Source organism: Pezoporus wallicus, unplaced genomic scaffold (genome assembly GCF_028554395.1).
Source record: "Pezoporus wallicus isolate ANWC-B61680 ecotype Strahan unplaced genomic scaffold, APGP_CSIRO_Pwel_v1 contig_1387, whole genome shotgun sequence".
NCBI classification, from domain to species: Eukaryota; Metazoa; Chordata; class Aves; order Psittaciformes; family Psittacidae; genus Pezoporus; species Pezoporus wallicus.
Genome location: NW_026635935.1, coordinates 178,552 through 199,286, shown reverse-complemented (window position 1 = coordinate 199,286; position 20,735 = coordinate 178,552). Strand labels below are relative to the sequence as shown.

At 39.1% G+C, this 20,735-nt stretch overlaps 1 protein-coding gene across 1 annotated transcript in view; it reads right to left on the bottom strand.

Annotated features, from left to right (window-relative positions):
• Positions 1-3,900: 3,900 nt before the first annotated feature.
• The window catches only part of LOC130593491 (DNA mismatch repair protein Msh3-like), a 63,922-nt gene continuing 47,087 nt past the window's right edge, over positions 3,901-20,735 (bottom strand). Inside the window, 3 exon segments of the mRNA XM_057398696.1 lie at positions 3,901-4,092; positions 16,106-16,215; positions 16,965-17,049. Of these exon segments, the coding sequence (XP_057254679.1) occupies positions 3,948-4,092; positions 16,106-16,215; positions 16,965-17,049 (340 nt within the window). The 3' untranslated portion in view covers positions 3,901-3,947.

The window sequence follows — 20,735 nt, the reverse complement described above, 5'->3', positions numbered from 1 at the left end:
ACGTAGCTTAGCTACGAAGCGAGTGTGGAGTCCTGATCCGCGGTTCCGTGTTCTCCGCGAGGAGAGCGCCGGGAGATGGACGAAGCGTCTTGGTTTTGTGTTGTGCCTAAGTGCTTTGTGTGTGTGTATGTCTGTCGTTAGTGTTAAAGATTAGTGTTTAAGCGGTGGGGGAGAAGTAGACAAAAGTAAACTGTGGCTAATGGGGGTTTAAGATGAGTTCCCTCTCTGCGCCCCAGTGGCTGTATAAGAGAAGTATAATCTCTAATATCTGTAGTCCTATTCTTGAGATCTGGACTTTACACTCAGTACCAGAGGCTTGTAGCCTCACATATGGGTGCATAGTAACTTCTGAACAGTGGAACCTGCTGTGGATACTAGGACAGTGTAAATTCTGCTGGAACTGAAACTATGATCTAACAACAAGGGAACTGATCTGCAGAACCCAGAGATATTATTTTACTGAACCCCTGAGAATATCATAAAACTTGTGTGTAGGTGCTCTCATATTTTTAAGTGCATTTGCAGAGCACTAGGAAAGAGAAGCTATAGATTTGTAAAAGAGTGTTTGAAATAGGAGCCGGTCAAAATAAGGGAATTCTGAAGAAAAGCCCACTGGGTTACATTTTGGCACATTGGAAAGAACTGGGAGGGTCTTCTGGGGGTTCCGTAAACAAGAAAACGTTGATAAAATATTGTAACCAATGTCTGTTTTTAGTTAGACTGTTGCCAACTTAAAAGTTAAAATTCTCCACTGCTGTAATTTTGCATGATGTACACCCGTTATTTTTAACTTGTAAAATTTGATAGGAAACTTCCCTGGATAAAGTTGAGTACTTGATGCATACGTATGGAATATCAGGTCTTGTGTGCAGGTATATCTTTTTATGAAGACTGTGATGTTCCTATCTGTAAAAATATTGTGAGTGTAAAAAGCTTACTTTTGAAAAATTAATTGCCAAGCTTGTGATTGTTTATGAGATTGGGAAAGTATTAATTGGGATTTTGGTGTGAAGTCTCTGAAGTTGAGTACCAGAGGACAGGTATTAGCCCCCTATTTATTATATGCTTATCCGTAAAAAACCCGTAAGACATTCAGGAATGATATGGAAAGAGAACAGTGTGTCAATGAAATGACTCTTTCCCATGACCATCATCTACATGTGCTTGATTTGCCTTTCCAGACTTGGATTGCTCTGGAGACTGCTAAGCATTTTTCCAATTTGATACGGAATTTTCCCTGACTTGGATTCCTCCTTCTGTCTGTCATGTGTTAGGGTTTGATAGCAGTTCTTTAAAGATGTTTGATGCCTAAGGCAGAGGATCCTTTATGGCAGTGTGTACATGTAAAGCAATGAAAATGGTTGAATTGTAGGAGAGAGATTAAAAAAAAAAAAAAATCACCACATGGGGAGGCTTTGTCTGGGTATTAGGAAAAATTTCTTCACCAAAAGGTGATCAAGCATTGGAACAGGTGGCCCAGGGAAGTGGTGGAATATGTGTCCCTGGAAGTGTTCAAAAAACATTGAGATGAGGCCTTTAATGACATGGCTGAGTGGTGGTTTTGGCAGTCCTGGGGTAATGGTTGGACTTGATGATCTTAAAGGTCTTTTCCAACCCGGTTAATTCTACAATTCTGTGATCAGGAGAAATGGCCTAAAATGGAACTTTGAATTATAATACATTGTTACAATTAATGTTGGTTTTGAGGTGGCCAGAAAATGGGATGGAGTACTATATACAGATAGGGATCTGGCAGAGCTATGTTAATTTCACATTCTGTCTGCCACTCTGGCTGGTTTCTTAAAGTGAAAAACCTAATTTTGGCTTTGAAAAAGGACAGAGAAAACCAGAAAGCTAAGCTGGAGAGATGTTGTTCAGCCTGTGATATTGGAAAAATTCTATATCACAGATACCTCTGAGAGGAGCATCCTCTATATCTGTCCTATCAGATATTGATAAGGAGGAGGAGATTGTCATGGCAACAAGCAGCACATTCACATTAAACCAGAAGTGCTGTTGCAGAGGCAGGCATCTGTAACCCCTGCAGAGCAGGGTGAGCAGCCGTGAGAAGGAAAAACAAAAAGAGAAAACTAAGGGGGAAAGGAGGGGAGCTCGCGCAGCTCCTGTGTTTGAGCACGGGATGAGTGCTGGGGCAGGCAAACAAGTGGGAACAGACATGTTGATAGACGAGACTGAGGGGTTGTTGAATGTTTTGAAACTGGTGAAGGAGGAATGTCGGACAAAGGTGGGGGAAGTGGGCTCTTCTCCTATGGGACCGGATGGGTGTGTGTGTGCTGTGGAGAGTTTTGGACGTTGGAAGTGAGACCGCCCTGGGGGGAGAGTGCCATGGAGTGACTCCGGTGGCTGAATTGAAACTAGACTGACAAGGGACCTGGGGAATCTACCCTAGTAGATCCACTGGTTAAATTAAAACTAGAGACCAGAGGAAATAAAGTGGAATTTTAGTAGATACAGGAGCAACTTATTCGGCTTTAATTCAGAGGGAAAAGAATTTGTTACAGATGTGGGAGCTACTGGCCACCAAGGAAAAGAAAAGAAAAAATCCAAAACAAAACAAACAAAAAAAAAGGCAAAAAGAGGCACAAATTGGAAAAACAAATAAGAATGCATAAAATTTTTATGCATACTAAATTCTTCAAAATCCTTATTAGGACAAGAAGCAACATTTAAAGAAGGCAAATGGAATTAAAGAGTTAAAAATTAATTAACTGCAGTTTTGAGTTTATCTTTAATTCAACAGAAAAAGCAAACAGGAGGACCTCCCTGAAATAGAAGAAATCCTTAATCCAGGTATATCTGGGAATACAGATATCTGAAGTGCCAGGTAAAGCGAAAAATGCTTTACCTGTTAAAGTAGAAATAAAAAGGGGGGCCTGCCCAATTAGAATAATACAATAGCCCCTAAAATTGCAGGAAAGGGAATTAAAAAATCATTAATAAATTTTAAAATATAAATTCTTAATTGAATGTGAATTGGAATATAATACTCCTATCTAGCCAGTAAAGAAAAGTTGCAGATTGGTTCAAGATCTCAGGAATCAACAGATTTGTAGAGGATATCCAGTAATAGCTAATCCGTATTGACTAAATCGAATCAAAAATGATTTGCCGTCTTGGATTTAAAGGACTCTTTCTTTTGCTAACCATTGGCCAAAGAAAACCAGAGTACCAGAGGCTATCCTATGTAAAAATTTTATATGGAAGACCATATCAGTCCCAGTTTAAAGGAGAAAGTCTTCTGGAAGTGGGAGAAGTTTATCTCCTAAAATTTCTGGTCAATCTGGGAAAACAATTAGAAGAAATAAGAGAATACTGAGGACAAGAGTGAGAGGCATGGATTACCCTTTTAGATCCAGAGACTGGGTTTATGTTAAGAATTTTTCAGGAGATCCTCTACAGGAGAAGTGGAGCGGACTGTACCAGATAATATTGACCACCTTTAAGCAGTGAAGATAAAGGAACAACCTGCTTGGATACATTATTCAAGAATAAAGAAAGCACCAGAACCAGAGAAGACATGGCGGATTGAACCTTCAGGACCCTGAGCGTGATTTTAGATAAGCATACAGAATGCAGTGGTTTGTTTTAAAGGGAAATAACTTATGGCACAAGGATGTATTGCATCATCCCATCTCACTGAACCCAGCCACTAAATCACAAATACCAGAGACGTATTTCCTCTTAGCATTAGCAATACAGTTTATGTATTCCTGAACCCTACTCAGGCATTTCTTCCATCAGCATATCACTGATTAACAAATAAAATAAGGCTCCCCCATATGGCAAAAGTAATTTTTATGAACTCACATCCTTTTATTAGGTCATCCTCAGTCTTGCTGAGAAGAAAATACATATAAACAAACATGCAAAAACTATAATACATTAAGAAAGAACGACACCATTTGGGAAATAATATATTAGGTTAATTATGGATATACCTTTTTGTGAAAAACACTGCAGAGGCCTCTTTCTATATCTGGCAGTTTACAAAGAAGATTTCGAATCTGACCAAACACACTGGATTCTGACAGCAGAATTTCAGACACAGCATCAAGACGGGCATTAATTTCACTGTAAAAGAACAATTGTAAGATCAATAAATAAAACTTGTGTTTTTCTGAGGGAAAGGCATATACCTCATGAGCTTCTTCCTTTGACTTGTTTGCTTTTCTTGGTTTCTTGGGGCTTTTTTCCTCTTTGCTTGGATTTTTTTTTTTTTTTTTTTAACTTTGACTAAGGCCACATTCTCATGAATAACTAAGTAGAAGAATTTAGAAGAACTGAGAGATGTAAACAATCTTGGGCTTTCACTGGAGATGCAAGCAAAAAGCTGGATATAAACTCATTATCCCCTCTCTACGTTCAAACCAGCCAAATACATATCTACATGTTCTTCCGGCGGTACATTATATGAGAAACACTGAATCCTGAACAGTCAATCCTAAACCTGCAGACAAGTACCTGGGGGAATTTACATTTGAACTCTACATAGCATAATCTACTCCAACATGGTACAGATGCTGGTTACCATTTTGGCTATTTTTGATCCAGACCAGCAATTTGTAATTGCATGAATCAGAATGAATGTTGGGTTCCTCTCCCTGTACCATTAACCTCCATATTTCAGGGATTAAGTCGATCAATAAGGTAGTATTTTTTATGTGAAGAAACAATTCTACCGTTATCTGCACCTTCCTTACAATTATGTTTTTACAGCCACTGTCAGAAAATAACTTTAAAATGAGCAACATACGGCCAAGGTTCACCCCAATCTACATTGCTGCTAACGGCACAGCTACAGCTTCCAATACACCCATGAACTGACTGTAAAAAGCAGAGCTAAGGGAAACTCCGTTTTTACTTTTTATGCAACCAAACTACCTCAATACTGCCTTCTAGTAGAACACTGAGATAAAGGGTACATGGCTGTAGCCAAAACATACAAATAAGGAATTTACCTTTGGGAGTTAGTGAACCAAAATTCAGTGCATGCAACACAAAGGAAACTGTCCATTTCCTTCTAGCTCACTGTAAGACAGCAGTGAAAGAGATGTGTCAAAGCTAAACAGCATGATTCCTCTGAACGTAGCTTTTCCACATTCAGGCTTTATCTCTGAAGTAACTGTGCACTACAAAATAGAATCAACTGGATGAAGGCTGTGCTAAGATTTGCTCAGATTTCACAGCAAAAAAAAAAATTGTTCCAGATTACATATTACTCCACAGTCCCCCCAGCAATGTGCTGCTGGGCACACTCTATGAGTACCAGTGCACTGGAAGGGTTTTGCTGTAATCCAGAAAGCTTCTGGCAAATAGGGCTGAATCTGAAATGCAGAATCACAGACTGGTCTGGGTTAGAAAGGACCTTAAAGCTCACCCAGTTCCAACCCCCTGTCACAGGCAGGGATACTTTCCACTAGATAAGGTTTCTCCAAGCCCCATCCAACCTGGCCTTGAACACTGCGAGGGATGGGGCAGGTTTTTGGTCTCCTTTCAGTGTAGTTTTTGCTGATACCATATGCTCAGAGGACATTCTGAACACAAAACAAGTTATCATCCAACTTCATAGGCAGATGATCCTAAACTTCCCTGCTATGGGCAAGTTTCATTTAATTTTGAACATGTTGTCATGTGTAATACAATGAGATATAACTGACTGTGATCTAGGTAAAGGTTCTTTGATGCCAGATGTGGTATATAGTCTCACAAATCCTCAAGACTTCCCAGTGCTTATTTAAAATCCTTGTGTTTTCTCCCAGAATGACAACTAACGCTTATCATAACGTTCTCCTCCTGAGACAAGAAAGTTCAAAAACCCCCACACTGCTATGTCTGAGTCTGTCCACCCTTGCAGGTAAAGAAGAAAGCAGTCTTTCAATACCAACACTTCATATACCAGCTGAGTATGTGCAAGACAAATAGAGCCCTGCCCACGTCTTTCTCCCAGACCAGCAAGATGCTTAGAGCTCAGCCAGCACAGAGGGATGAGAAGTAAGGATGCAATCAAAATGTAAGATTTCAGGGAAGACTGCCTGTCTTGCCCATGGCTTTTATTGCCAAACTGCACTGCCACTTGCCACTGTAGTTGCTAAAAATGCTATCCATGAGGAAATCCATGAAATAAGGCAGCTCGACAGGTTGCAGACATTACAACAGATTGGCAGTCAGAGGCCTCTGGCCCTGAAGACAGCTAAATCTAACAGTCCTTGAAATTCTATTATGCTGCATGTGAAAAGAAGAACACCACGATGGGATGTAAGCTCACATACACATCAATCTAATGGCATTTAAGTGCCAGGATTTTGTTCAGTGACACACTGCCTTCTACTAGAACAGTAAAACCATCCCCTCATCTGCCACAAATGACACATAACTCATTCCCTGCTGTACAAGACCAGGATTTCCAGTGCCCCATCTGCCACCATCTACCTGAAGCACAGGTAGATGCATTCCTCCACAGTTATACAAACTGATAACAGACTCTGCTGTCTTGATCCCAGGCAACTTGGGAATTCACTCTGTTATCTCTGAACTTGACAGCAGTCTCTATGATCACACCATAGCACCCAAAATATTCCACTATCCTAAAAGCCTGCTTTTTTCCCAGCCCTGAGGAAAACAGAAATGTCAGACTTTGTAGGCTCTGCTTCACAGCCCTACTGCAGGTCACAAAAACAACTTCTTCTCCCTTACCACTGTTCCACTCCTCCAGCAACTCCAAAAGCACCGAATTAAACATTAATCCTGTTCTGCACAGCCAAGCAACCTGCAAGCAACAGCAACAGACAGCAGCTACCACCAGCACAACTACTCAGACCTACAGAGTGGTTCTTGTTTTCAACACGGAACACATCCAAGCTTTAAATCTGATCCTTAAGAGACACAATCATGTATCTGGTGTAGACTGGTAGGGTTATGAGAAGTTATGCAACTACACAACTGAAGACCAAGCTGTTGGCATCCACATAGTATATTCAAGACAACAGAGGTTTAAGCTTTTTACATCAGTCAGCAAGGCGCTGCGCACTACAGCTGGATAATGGAAGCTGAGAAGCATTAATACCAGTGACAAAGTAATAACCCAAGTACATAGCTTTGAAATAAGCAAACAGAGACATTGAAAATCTGAAAGGTCAGTATCATCACCCACAATTATATTTTCACGGAGGATTATTAAAATTCACTGTACTTGACACCCTGGAACACTCCTCTGCCTGAAGGAGTACTGAACTGCTGAATTATGAACACATATACCTTAAAGAAGAAAATAATCTGTATTTTTATTATAAAAAGCATGTGTAAGCAGCAAAATTCTGTTCCAGAACACTGCCACTTAAACAGGATGATTGTAACTATGTGGCCAATTGAAAAGAGCCAATAATATGTAAAGTAGATGCAGATATTAAAAATTCTCCCCCCTTCAAAGCTTAATCTGCACTTTAATCATCCTCATATATGGCTATGTTACTGTAGTTCCAGTAATCTAAAACTAAGCATCCATACAGTTTTTCTTCTTTAATCCTACAAATAAGAAAGTCAGGAAAATAGCATCCAGCCTCAAATGACCTATTTTTTTCCACCTGTAAGCAAAACATAAAGGGATTCCTATTTCAAAAGCTGAAAAAACAGTGAATTATGCAAAATCCTATGTGCATGAGGAAGGAAGGATATGTAAATTATAAAAACAGCCAGATGATTAATTTGAGACTATGCTTTTGAACTTTAAATATTTATATGTAAGCTAATAAAAATTTTGTTGAGCATCAATATATTACTCAGACCACTTTTAAACCACTTCAAATTTGTTCTGCACTGCACAGTTATTCAGCAGATTTGATGTACAGTTTGGGTTTTCTAATCTCTGCATGATCTGGAAAAAAATTCCACCACTAAAAAATTTGAAACCAGCATTATAAAGAAACTCAACAGCTTACGCTAAGAAACTGTCTCACATTTTATAAACTGGCTACTACTTCATATTCTATTTAGGCGCAGTATTAGCCTATTCTTTCCCATCTGTATAAACCATGTCAGCAACCTGAGCTTTATTCAATTTTCCAAACAATCTTCTGTGAAATAATGTAATGTAAGTCAGTTAACTAAAAGCAATATGCATATTTCTGCCATACTCTCCATCCAAGAATAGCATCATTAATACTAAAATCATTTTGCAATGCACTTAAACATAACAAATTCTAACTGCAGATTTTTTTTTATTCTAGTCATGTAAATGAACTACTTGAAATTAAATCATGAGATACTCCCCTGTATTATTCTGCTGCCAGATATGTGAACAACAGAGAAAACTAGCAAACAGAGAAATATTTGAATCCTGAACTAAAAATTATTTTGACAAAGCAGAAGGCTGCACTGCAACTGAATTAACATCTGAACATCTTAACAATCTAAACAGGACTTCTTGTTGCTAGGGTGCTAGCAGACCTGCTGATCCCTCATACAGGGAAGCAAACCTAACATTTTTAGATGTGGTAACGTATCATACAATCTAAAGCAGACTGAAATTGTTAAATGTAAACTGCTGCATAAAAACCACATAAAATTTTCAGTAATATAAGGTTCAATTTTTATACAAGGTGAGTAAATACGAATTTATCAGAAATCACTTAATCTAATAACAGAGAAGTATGTAAAGCTACCAGTCACAAGAATTCAACAGCTGAAAAAATACACTGAAGGATACAAAATAACAAAGGTTGCTTTCCTTGAACTATAGCATCTAGACCAAAGCCTAGCAGCCTCCTGCCTACCTACCATTTTTAAGAAACATTGGGAAGATTCAAGATACTATTGTGACTGACAAAGTCTCTAAACTGCAAATTGTTGGAAGCTGGGAGAATGCCCCGGGGAGGTAGTATTACCCAGCCACCTTGTTCTCATGCTCGCCTCTGGTAACTGTCTGATTTCAAACACAGGACAAACTGAAGGCTATTCTGATTTCTGCTGATTTATATTTTTTTGCACTTATATTTTGCCTTTTTCTTGACCTTCCTTCAGAACACAGTTTACAAACAAAGACATTAAATGAGATAATTAATTTAAAGACCGTGCAGTGTATCCTGCTTTAGACCACTCTTTCATAACCAGCAATTAATGCCATCAAAACCCAAAGCCATGGTAGAATTAGCACTATGTAATCAGTAAACTATATATGTCTTTTTAAAGAACAGGCAAACAAAAATACCCAGTGTTTTTTTCACTTATGTGGCCAAGTTAGACTGGCTAACTTTATGGGATAAATCCAGAATTGCTAAATTGTGCTGTGACTGCTGCAATTCTATGCATAAGCAACAAAGAAAATGTGCAAACAAGGGTAATTATAACATAATTACTATGGTGCAATTTAAGTGATACCTAAAAAAAAAAAAATCAAAAAAAAAAAAAAAAATTAACATCCTTCCAGATCTGTTTCCCTAGGTTTTTTACATTCAGGAGAAACAGAAGAATTTACTGTCAAAACTCACCATTCATACCTCTTCAGAGAGATCCAACATTCCCCTAAATAAACATGCAGCCACAAGAAGACAATATTCCTGAACGGATCTCAAATACTGCACAGCAATATAAAAATACCATAAACTTTGCCTTCACATCTGTTATAAGAATGTATAAAATACACAAATGGTAATCAATCACTTTTGTCTATGTTCACACACAATATATTCTGGCTATTTGTGCAGTTGTGGAACTGTTAGCTACTTTAGCCGACATGAATGAATGCTTGATTACTACATTTATACGGAGATACGAGCATTCAGTGGTACCAACACATACCCAACAACAACAGTAAATAAGTACATGTGATGATGCTGCAATCTTTTCTTTACTACAACAATTTTGAGATCTCAGGCTTATGCTGTAACCTGCATTTGTGCATTTTATATTGGCACTGATGCTATAAAATCTTTATTCTTAGGAGGAAAACTAGCCCATGGAATTCTGCTGTAGGAATGGATGGATTTTATTCCTAAATCACTGCTGCAATAGAAGATACTAATCCTGCTCTGCATGCTGATGGTACCAAATGTGGCTTCAAATGGGTTTCTTTAAAGAGCCCTAGGTAGTTTGTTTTACTGCCCAGATATCTTGATTATGGGAACAAGGACAAAATCAAACTTGAAATACTTTAGGACAGTAGTTTGTGTATACATGTATAAATGAAAGGGCACTCAATACATTCAGAGTGAGATGATTTAGAACAAGCTATTTTTGTATTAGGAAACATATGTTTCCATCATCACTGTAACGGGCCCTTCTTCCCAGTTCTACAGTATATATCCTCCAAATGAAAGTCTACTGCATTAGTAATACCAATTTATACTCTTTCCCTTCTTTGGTGGTAAATAAGGAACTGTCTGCAGTTCTGGATTGTGCAGTTTTGAGTTTGCTAAATTAAAGCTACGGTCATCCTATGCTCTTTCCAGGCAAAGCATATTCAGACTAACAGTAACTATTAATACTATCCTACAAGACATTTGTTCAGCCTTAATAAAAGCACCACCTCACCCAGAACTGGAAGAAACGGGGCAAAAAGACTACTAGAATCACAGGGGAAAAAAAATGGAAATCCTATTTTTGAGGAGTAATTAAAAATTCCATTTTTCTACCCTGCCAATCAAAGGTTAAAATGTTTTTTGTCACCTCTCTCAATACATACAATTTTTCTCCTTCATTGAGATTTGAACATTAGCTTTAACTAGAAAAAGATCAAATTAGTACAAAGTGACTACAAATAAATGCAGGCAAGAAACACTGAAGTCACTTGTGGCAAACAGCATGCCTTGGAAACAAGAACATGAACAACGTCATAGAACCATGAACTCACAGAATTAAGGAGTGGTTTGGTTTGGAGGGAACTTAGAGACCATCCAGTTTCAGTCCCCTGCCATAGGCAGGGACACCTTCCACTAGGCCAAGTTGGTTCAAGCCCTGTCCAACCTGGCCTTGAATGCTGCCAGAGATGGGGCAGCCACAGCTTCCCTGGGCAACCTGTGACAGGGCCTCACCACCCTCACAGGGAAGAACTTTCTAAGATCCCATTTCATCTCTGTCAGGTTAAAACCATTCCCCCTTGTCGTGTCCCTCTAGGCCTTTGTCAAAAGCCCCTCTTCAGTTTTCCTGTAGCCCTCCTTTAGGTATTGAAGACTGTTCTTCCTGGAGCCGTCTTCTACTCTCCCACCCCCAAGATTTTAAGATTTTGCACTAGATACTCTTCTAACTGATAAAATAAGCGCTTCTGCAACAAAGGCAAGCATCAGCATTTTCCAGGTTATCTTCCACTTAGATAACAAGGTCTCTACCTTCTCCCTGGCTACAGTACTAGAAATGACACTTCATGATGCCCACCCACTGGCATTTAAAAGATGTTATACCTCTCCAGAAATATACTGGGGGGGGGGGGGGGGGGGGGGGGGGGTAATCCCTTGCGCAATACTTTCTATACATACAGGCCACAGAGTTCTCTTCACAGGAACGGAATTCTACACATATTCCCCTACAGTGGCTATAAATTGCTCAGTATGATACATACATCATTAATTATCCAAGTTATACATTTAAGTACATGGAGACCGCTTTACTACCTTTACAGCATGATCTAATATGGAAGTAATAAACCTCCATATAATCATAGAATGGACTGGGCTGGAAAGGACCTTAGATCATCTGGTTCCAATCCCCTACCACAGACAGGGACACCTTCAACTAGGCCAGGTTGCTCCAAGCCGTGTCCAACCTGGACTTGAACACCACCAGGGATGGAGCATTTACCACTTCTTTGGGCAACCTGTTCCAGTGCCTCACTACCCTCACAGTAAAGAACTTCTTCCTTATATCTAACCTGAACTTCCCCTGTTTAAGTTTAAAACCCTTGCCTACTACTACAGTCCCTGATGAAGGCTCCCTATCTAGCATCCTTGTAGGCCTCCTTCAGATACTGGAAGGCTGCTATGAAGTCTCCACGCAGCCTTCTCTTCTCCAGGCTGAACAGCCCCATACGGGAGGTGTCTTCATACAGGAGGTGCTCCATTCCCCTGATCATCCTCGTGGCCCTCCTCTGGACTTGCTCCAACAGTTCCATGGCCTTTTTATGTTGAGGACACCAGAACTGCACACAATACTCCAGGTGAGGTCTCACAAGAGCAGAGTAGAGGGGCAGGATCACCTCCTTTGACCTGCCGGTCACGCTCCTTTTGATGCAGCCCAGGATATGGTTGGCTTTCTGGGGCTGCAAGCACACACTGAAGCTGGCTCATGTTCAGTTTCTCATCAATCAAGGTCCCCAAGTCCTTCTCCGCAGGGCTGCTCTGAATCTCTTCTCCGCCCAGCCTGTAGCTGTGCCTGAGATTGTCTCAAACCAGGTGTAGGACCCTGCACTTGCTTTGTTGAACTCCATGAGGTTGGCAGTGGCCACATCTCAAGTGTGTCAAGGTCCCTCTGGATCCCCTCCAGCATGTCAACTGGACCACACAGATTGGTGTCATCAGTAAACTTGCTGAAAGTGCAACAATCCAACTGTTCATGTCGCTGACAATTATGTGGAACAGGATCAGCCTCAACACCGAACCCTGAGGGACACCACTCGTTACCCACTTCCAGTTGGACTTTGAGCCTTTGACCACAAGGTCATCCAGCCAGTTCTTTATCAATCAAGTGGTCCACCCATCAAATGTATGTCTCTCCAGTTTAGAGACAAGGATGTTGTGCAGGACAGTGTCAAACATTTTGCACATGCCCATGCAGACAATGTCAGCTGCTCTGCTCCTGTCCATCAGTTCCATGGTGGCCCTATCATAGAAGGCAACCAAACTGGTCAGGCATGATTTGCCCTTAGTGAAGCCATTCTTGCTGCCACTAAACACCTGTTATTCATGTGCCTTCGCATGGTTTCCAGGAGAATCTGCTCCAAGATCCTGCCAGGCACAGAGGCGAGACTGACTGGTCTGTAGTTTCCTGGGTGTTTGCCTTTTCCCTCCTTGAAAAATGGGAATTGTATTTCCCTTTTTCCTGTTGTTGTTATCTTCACTTGACTGCTACGACTTTTCAAATATGATGGACAGAGGCTTTGCAACTTCAGCTGCCAAATAATAATTGTGCTATTTGTCTCTCTTTTCCAGTTTTGACCATTTTGTTTAATTTAGCCACCTTGACAAGGTCGAGCAATGTGTTTGCTTGGTAATAAGGAAACAATTTTCTTGCAAAACTGTGCAAGAATCAACAGCTGAGCAAGGCACAGGCACTAACACTGAATGAGGCAACAGATGCAATATTCATTCTAGAACTGCCTACTCTGTTTAGACTCCAGACTGGGCAAGCAGCATTGTGTCGCGGTTTAAGCCCAGCCAGCAACTCAGAACCACACAGCCACTCGCTCACTCCCTGCTCTTCCTCCCCCTGCTTTCCTTTTCTTTCTGCTTCCCTCATGTAAGTTAGGCAAGAAAGGCACCGCACAGAACTTACATTTCAAAGGCAGATAGGCAAGGCAAGATAACACTTCTGTGATCCATGAAGATATTAACTCCTACAAAAACCAATACGTTTCCTGATTCTTCCTAAAATGCTCAGTTCTTGATGACTCATACATTCTTATCTCATTATCTTTGTACAGAACAAGCAAGGACATTGCACCTTTCTTGGTTAAGCCTTTTTTTTTTACCTCAAAATTGCAAATGTCTAATGCTTAAAATTCTCTGAATGTATTACATCACTGATGATCTAATGGTTATCTCCAAGTTTGTCCAAATGAGCTCCCTGTACACATTCTACCTTTATTCAACCTACTGTATGTTTTTTCCACTGGAAATTCACTTATCATCCCAAGTGATTTTCAACTATCAGGCACAAAGCAATAATCACACCCTCTCATTTTTGATACAGCAAGAAAACTGCACCTACCCACTGACTGCAAAAGATGCAGTACAGAAATCTTACTTCCTCTAAAAATGTCAATCCAGGAGGCACAGGTGAATTACAATTACAGAATGTTCTCTAAGTGCACTTGTGTGCATTATTGGAACAATACTGCTGAATGTCTGATGCACCAAGTATGTGAAATTACAGATCAGGATTCAGAAATGGAGAAATACATAGAAACAAAATAGCATTCTAGGTTTATCTGAGGACTCCTGTCATCTCCAACCATCAAACCTTCTTTCATACTAAGAAGGCTGAAAAAGGGAACATTTATCAGTCTCTAGAAGTAGCAAAGAGCAGAGGAGAAAGACAAGAAACCAAACCTGCAACCTTGTAAAGCTGGAGGCATTGGAGAATTTAAACTAAATTTACTGGTTAAGAAGGAAAGGTTGAAGTCCCCATGCAAGCAGTTTTCTATCCTCAGCGTCTAGATAGGAAGTTTGTCTATTTGATTGTTGAATGGTATTTCAGCTGTTGCATCAGATATCTGATCATTTGGGAGAAAAACAGATTAAGGCACAATTTTTTAGGTCCCCATCCTCTGTGCTGCCACCATGCCAGACCAGAGCCTGCTCTCCCAGCTGATAACTTCACAAACAATTCCCCAAAGGCCACAAGGCACCCTCAAGGGCAGAAAAAGAAATAAACCAATTTATTTCAATTTATTCTTGTAAAGTGGCCCAGAAAATCTATAAATATGCTTTTAAAGTGAACACCAGGTACATAATTAACTTCCATAAAGCCTAATACTATTTAGGATGGTTACATCAAAAGCCTTTTTGAAGTGGGTATGATATATAAAAGCTATTATCAGAAAGATTTTTTTTTTTTTAAAAGGCATACTGAAATAGATTTCTTAAATCCCTGTCAGAAACTGCAACTTTAAACAGTCTAACCAGTAGGCTCCTACAAATGAAAAAGGTCTCTAATGTTCTAAATTGACAAAACAGGAGGGAAAAAATAGTTACGTGTTTTTCTAACACTACTGGGAAAAGATCCTTACAAAAAGGCTAATAAGAAAATTAAGCAACAATTATTCAGAAGTATGGTGCTGTAACCTAAATTGTATTACCTCTGGTCAAGGAAAATAAAAATGCTTCTCTAGAAACATTTGTAAATTACCAACAGCTAAAATATTGGTATATCTCACTATTCAAAACTGTTAAAAATTAATAAAAATGTAAAACTGTTTAATACATTTACAAAAGTAAAACAGATGGACAAACTATTTAAGGTAAACAAAAGAGAGGAATTTTCTGTATGCTGTAACTGAAGTGAAAAAAATGACAACTGAATAGATTGCACACTGACAATGTTGAGGGAATGCACAAAGGAACAGATACAAAATCTTAAAATGCAGGCAACAAACAGTCCATGGACTCAATACTGTTATTTATTACATATTCAAGCACAACACTTCAATAAAATCTGCTAAGGAAAATCAGGGAAGATGGAGTCCGTTTCAAGACAAACAAGTAAAAAAAGCACAACTGTATTACAAAATAAAGCATTCATAAATAAAGCATACCTCAAAATACAAAAATGACCACCCCATCATCACATTTAAGAACTAATGAAAAGAAATACTTTCATATGCAATACACTGTATACACAGATAACATTCATAGTTACTTTAGAATAAGTAAAATACATTAAGGATGTAAATGCTTATGATGCAAGAAAGACATAAAACATTAATTGGCAAGTTTGGGAATAAGACATCCTCCAATAGAAGGTAGTACTCACCCACTGTCTTAAAAATGATACTGAATTAGAATTTTTATCCAGTGTGATTTCTGCATAGGAATTTCTGTCTTGCTCCAAATATACTACTCTGAGCTACTTAGATGTTCTGTGCCCAGAGATGTTTAATTCTTTCTAGCCTATATATCAGTGTTCAAGACCAGGCTGGATGAGGCCTTGGGTGATATGATTTAGCATAAGGTGTCCCTGCCCACGGCAGGGGGGTTGGATCTAGATGATCTTAAGGTCCTTTCCAACCCTAACTATTCTATGATTCTATAATGTCCACATCTTCTATTATTTCCTGAGTAAACTATCGATCTCAGGCCTTCGTGAAAAATAAATACATTGGCCATACTCAGCATCATAATTATAAAATGCAGATTTAGGCCAAGATAAAGAACTACCTCACCTGCATTTCATGAGGGGTTGGGTTACCCATTTCTTCAATCTTCGACGTCCAAAGGAAGTTTTAGTATGATCCAAGACCCAGAGTAGGCTTCCTTTTGTTTTCCTATCAGTCTAAAAATAAAAAATGGCATTATTATTTTTAACTGAAAAATCAATGATGTAGAATCACAGACTGGTTCAGACAGGAAGTGACCTTAAAGCTCATCTTGTTCCAAACCTCTGCCAAGGGCAGGGACACCTTCCACTAGACCAGGCTGCTCCAAGCCCTGACCAACCTGGCTTTGAACACTTGTTCAAACCACTCTATGACTGAAGGATTCTGGTGAAAGACGTCACAGAAATTCACCACACTACTTAAACATTCTGCTTAGACTTTAAGATATGGCAAGTACACATTTGTTTACTGAACTTGTTCACTGATACTGCTCTACATAAAGTAGGTATGTATCATAAGATACTCAAGCATGTCTTTCCTTTAGCCGGAAAGTCCTTCCAGAAGATGGCTCGAATAAGTTAAATTATGTCTGAGCATAAAGGTCTGTGAGTAGCACAAAAGGCAAAACAAACCCTACTGCAGTCGCATCTCTTGACTGCAGCTGGCTCAAGAACTCAAACTTTAGGAAAGCTCTTTGCTAGTCAAAGTGCAATAAGTTTCCTAATTCATACTAAAAGCCAGCACACATTAACATTCATTTATGCTTCTGAAAATGGAATCCTCCTTCAGTTTGATCCCATTTAAAATAATTTAAACCTTCACAGTGAGATTTACAAACTAACTTAACAAACATCCTTGGGAACAGAATGTCAAACAGCTGCGAAAATCTCAGCATTTTTTAAAAATAACACGACATTGTTCTTACCTGATTCTGTAAAATTTCAAGATTTTTCATTGTTGTCCCATTAATTGTCATATATTCAGTTTCACTTGACAACTGTTTGAAATTGCTGAGGGGAAGAATTTCAAATGTTATATTTTAAATCCAGGCACAGACCTAACAGTCACACATTAGAGTACTCAATAGTTACGTAAAATAAAAAAAAAAATCAAGTGAGAAATTAAAATTAATTCAAATAAATAAAAGAACACAACATTGATGACTTTTTTTAATTTACTGCTTGGGAAAACAAGATTTATGACTCACTTCCCAGTTTCCTACAATGACTGTGATAAAGCTCAGAATAAAATCCATCTCTCCTGTTACTTTATTGTGACCCACTAAATGGTTAAGAAAGTACCCCTTCTTCAGTCTCTGATGAAATTGAAAAAGTATGGTTTTGTTAGTGTTCTCTTATGACCACTGTAGGATATGGGGGCAGGGATGGGACTAAGAATTACTGCTCTAAGAGTGGAACAGGTTTTTAGCACAGCTAATCATCAAACCAGCACATCAAAATATACATCATTATTTTCCACTAGTGCTACAAATTTAAACAGGCTGTTTAGGAAAATTAAAATAGAGTATATTCAAACTATGCGATTTTACTTCTAATGTAAAATAACCATGACTATAATTACTTGACTTTTTGACACTCCCTAACAGAACTGGATGAGACCAACCCAAAAGTTACATTAGTTTAGAATCAACATTAATAATTGTATTAGATTCCTGAGTCAACTATGAATCTCAGACCTTCATGAAAGGCCTGAAAATTATTTCAGACTCAGACATACACATGTGGTAGTCAGGACCGTGATGTGAAGTGCAAGATCCTCACTAAATGCTTCTGACAAATCAAGTCATGATTGTCTAGGTTAATCATACTGCTGACTGCCCTTTGCACAAATCTAGGGCGCTCTTTATTGTCTTAGACTAAACAGAATTATTTCCTGGGTAGGATTTAAAACTGCTTTATTGACTTTTCAGAAAATTTGTTTCAGTGCATTCAATTTCAAACTCTCTGGGGGAACACCCAAATGCTCAAACTTTTCTGTCAGGCATACACAGCTGCATTATTGCTGCATTAACCAGCATTAAAACTTTCAGAAACATGAAATATTCAGAGACTAATGTTATATATTTATTCTGTATGCAGGTGCCTGGGCCTGCTAGCAAACTTGTTCCTAAGTAATGGGTCTACTTAGGAGTATTTTCCACAGGATATATCTACCTATATCAGTATCTATATTGGTATCTATATTAATATATATATGAAGAAGATGTTTATAAATTTTGATTCAACTGAATGCCCTCAAGAAGTTCAATGAGTTTGAAAGCAGAGCAGACTCAGAACTGTACCCATAATCATAATTATTCTGCTCTAGTGTGCAACCAAAGTTGACCAGTAAAATAAAACCTTGGGAGGCAAAAGCAGCAGCACTTTCCATAGTACACAGTATTTTATAAGCAACAACACAATAATTCCTTTTATTATCTTCAATCACAACTGCTGATGCTGGTAAAAATTAAGCAGGAATGATTTTTTCTTGGCTCCCAATCTCTACGATCAACCACAAAACCCTACCCCCTCTTCCAAAAGCAAAAGCACATCTTCTGCATCTAGGACCTACCTAAACTGCAGTTTCCCCATTTGCTGCTGCGTTTCAGTTTGCCACTACTACAGCCTGCGATCTCTTAAACCCAGCCAGGTAAGAGCCACGCCTTTCCATCTCTTCCCGACAGCAAAAAGGATGCTTTTGGCTGTTTCTATCAAGCCTTAATCACCCATATGTGAGCTTCAAGGTAGTGGATTTACTATGTTTATTTTTTTCCCCCCTTAGATGGCTTCAGAGCACTTAACACAGAGCATATTCTGTTCACAGCAACCCTGCTCTCCACTAGTATTTGAAAACAACTGATTGCTCCATTGCAAGTGTGGAGTGTATTTACTATTCTTTCAGAATCAGATATGCTGAAGTTGTTCTCATAACATAAATTATGTGTTTTATATTATCCAGGTGTTTGCTTTATCTGAGTTATTCCACCCTGCTATTAATCCCGGTAATTGAGAGCTTAGAATATATGAATAACAAATATCAATGGCAGTATATGCCCAACCAACAATTCCAGATGTCACAGCACAGAACATGTTTTGCCTCCACCCCCTCATCTTCCTTCAGCTTCGGATGATAACTTGATAAAAAAGAGAAAAAAGACAAGAGTCTCTGTAGGAACTGTAAGAACCAAATGGAGTAAGGAGAAGATTGTAAAGAAATACTAAGTCAGTGCTGGTTTTCCAGCAAGGGTGTCAACACATCGCTTGTGAGAAATTCTGATGTGCTGCTATCAGCCATCTTCTGCATCAGTAAAAATGACCCTTCAAAGTCACTTCAACTGGATCACAATCCCGTAATTCCTTCTGCAGGTGACGGTATGACCCGAGTTTCAAAAAACAGGCTTACAACTGTGTCATAACAAGGTGATGGAAACAGCTGGCAGGTCCACTAATGAGGAGCAAGGCAAGTAGGATTATGCAGTCGGGGCTGAGAAAAATGAAAGTGGGGGAGGGAAGAGGAAGAAACACAATCTTCTAGTAAGATTTAGGAAACTTTGGAGGAATACTCATGAGTAAGACGTTCCTACACATCAAATTACTTTTTACCACACTTGATGAGTATTAATGGGTTACTATGATTGCTTTAGGACAGTGAACTGCATCCTCAGACTTCAATTATTTTGTGCTACCTGTGACACTGGATCATCTTGGTCATTCTGCCTCCTGAGGAACTTGCAGTGAAGGGCATCTTTCATGCTTTATTCATTATTCTCTCCACAGGAGATTCTACATATAATTTCTTATTCAATAACCCAGTCTAAGCAAATGCATGTTATTCAGATCAGTGGGTTTCAACTACTTTAATTTTGCAAATCTGTAAAGCTTTGAGCGAAGCTGCAAGGCACTGTATGGAAGGCCTACTAAGCAGCAGATTTCCTCTGCTCAATTACCTTTTACAGACCCTTAGAGTCCATGTCTTTGAGACTTCTAAGGGTGAATAAACCACACAACAAACCTACATATGCAGACAAGAATTGCAGGAATCTCTATTCAGCCTTAAGAGGTAAAAACAAGTCTCTCAGAAGCGTTAGCTTTCTTTAGATAAGAAAGACACCACAGTTTACGTAGTGAAGGACAGCATGCTTTGTATTTAATTAAGCAGTTTTAAATTAGCTGATATAGCCACAGGGCTGTAGAACTTCTGATCTGTATCCCTGATGTGACAGGAATCCAGAAACTTCTGGCTAAACCAGGAACAAAATACATACACATACACAAAACAAAACTGAGAAATACAATACAAAGAACAAGAACAGAAATGAAAGGACCTGGGAAGACTGAAGAGAAACAAAACTAATCTTCATCAATTTAGCCTGAACCAAGTCATCTTTTTCTCCACTGAACTCACCCCAAAAAGTATGCCTTAAACCTTGTTCTACCCAGATGTCTGTGTTCCCTCAGCATGTTTTCCCTGCATGCAGACGCAGCACTTCTGCAAGCTCCAAATGTCCACAGAGCAAGAGGTCCTTCCTGCTGCCTTTCTGTGACCATGAAAGAGATGGCAAATCCTTTGCTCCTTACTTCTTAACATCTACTTCTTAGCATTTGAAAACCGTGCCTTGCCTTTTTCAGTCCCTCATACTCCTGAGCTGACTTTCAAGCCTCCCAAAATAATTTCAGTACTTCCTTTCTCATAG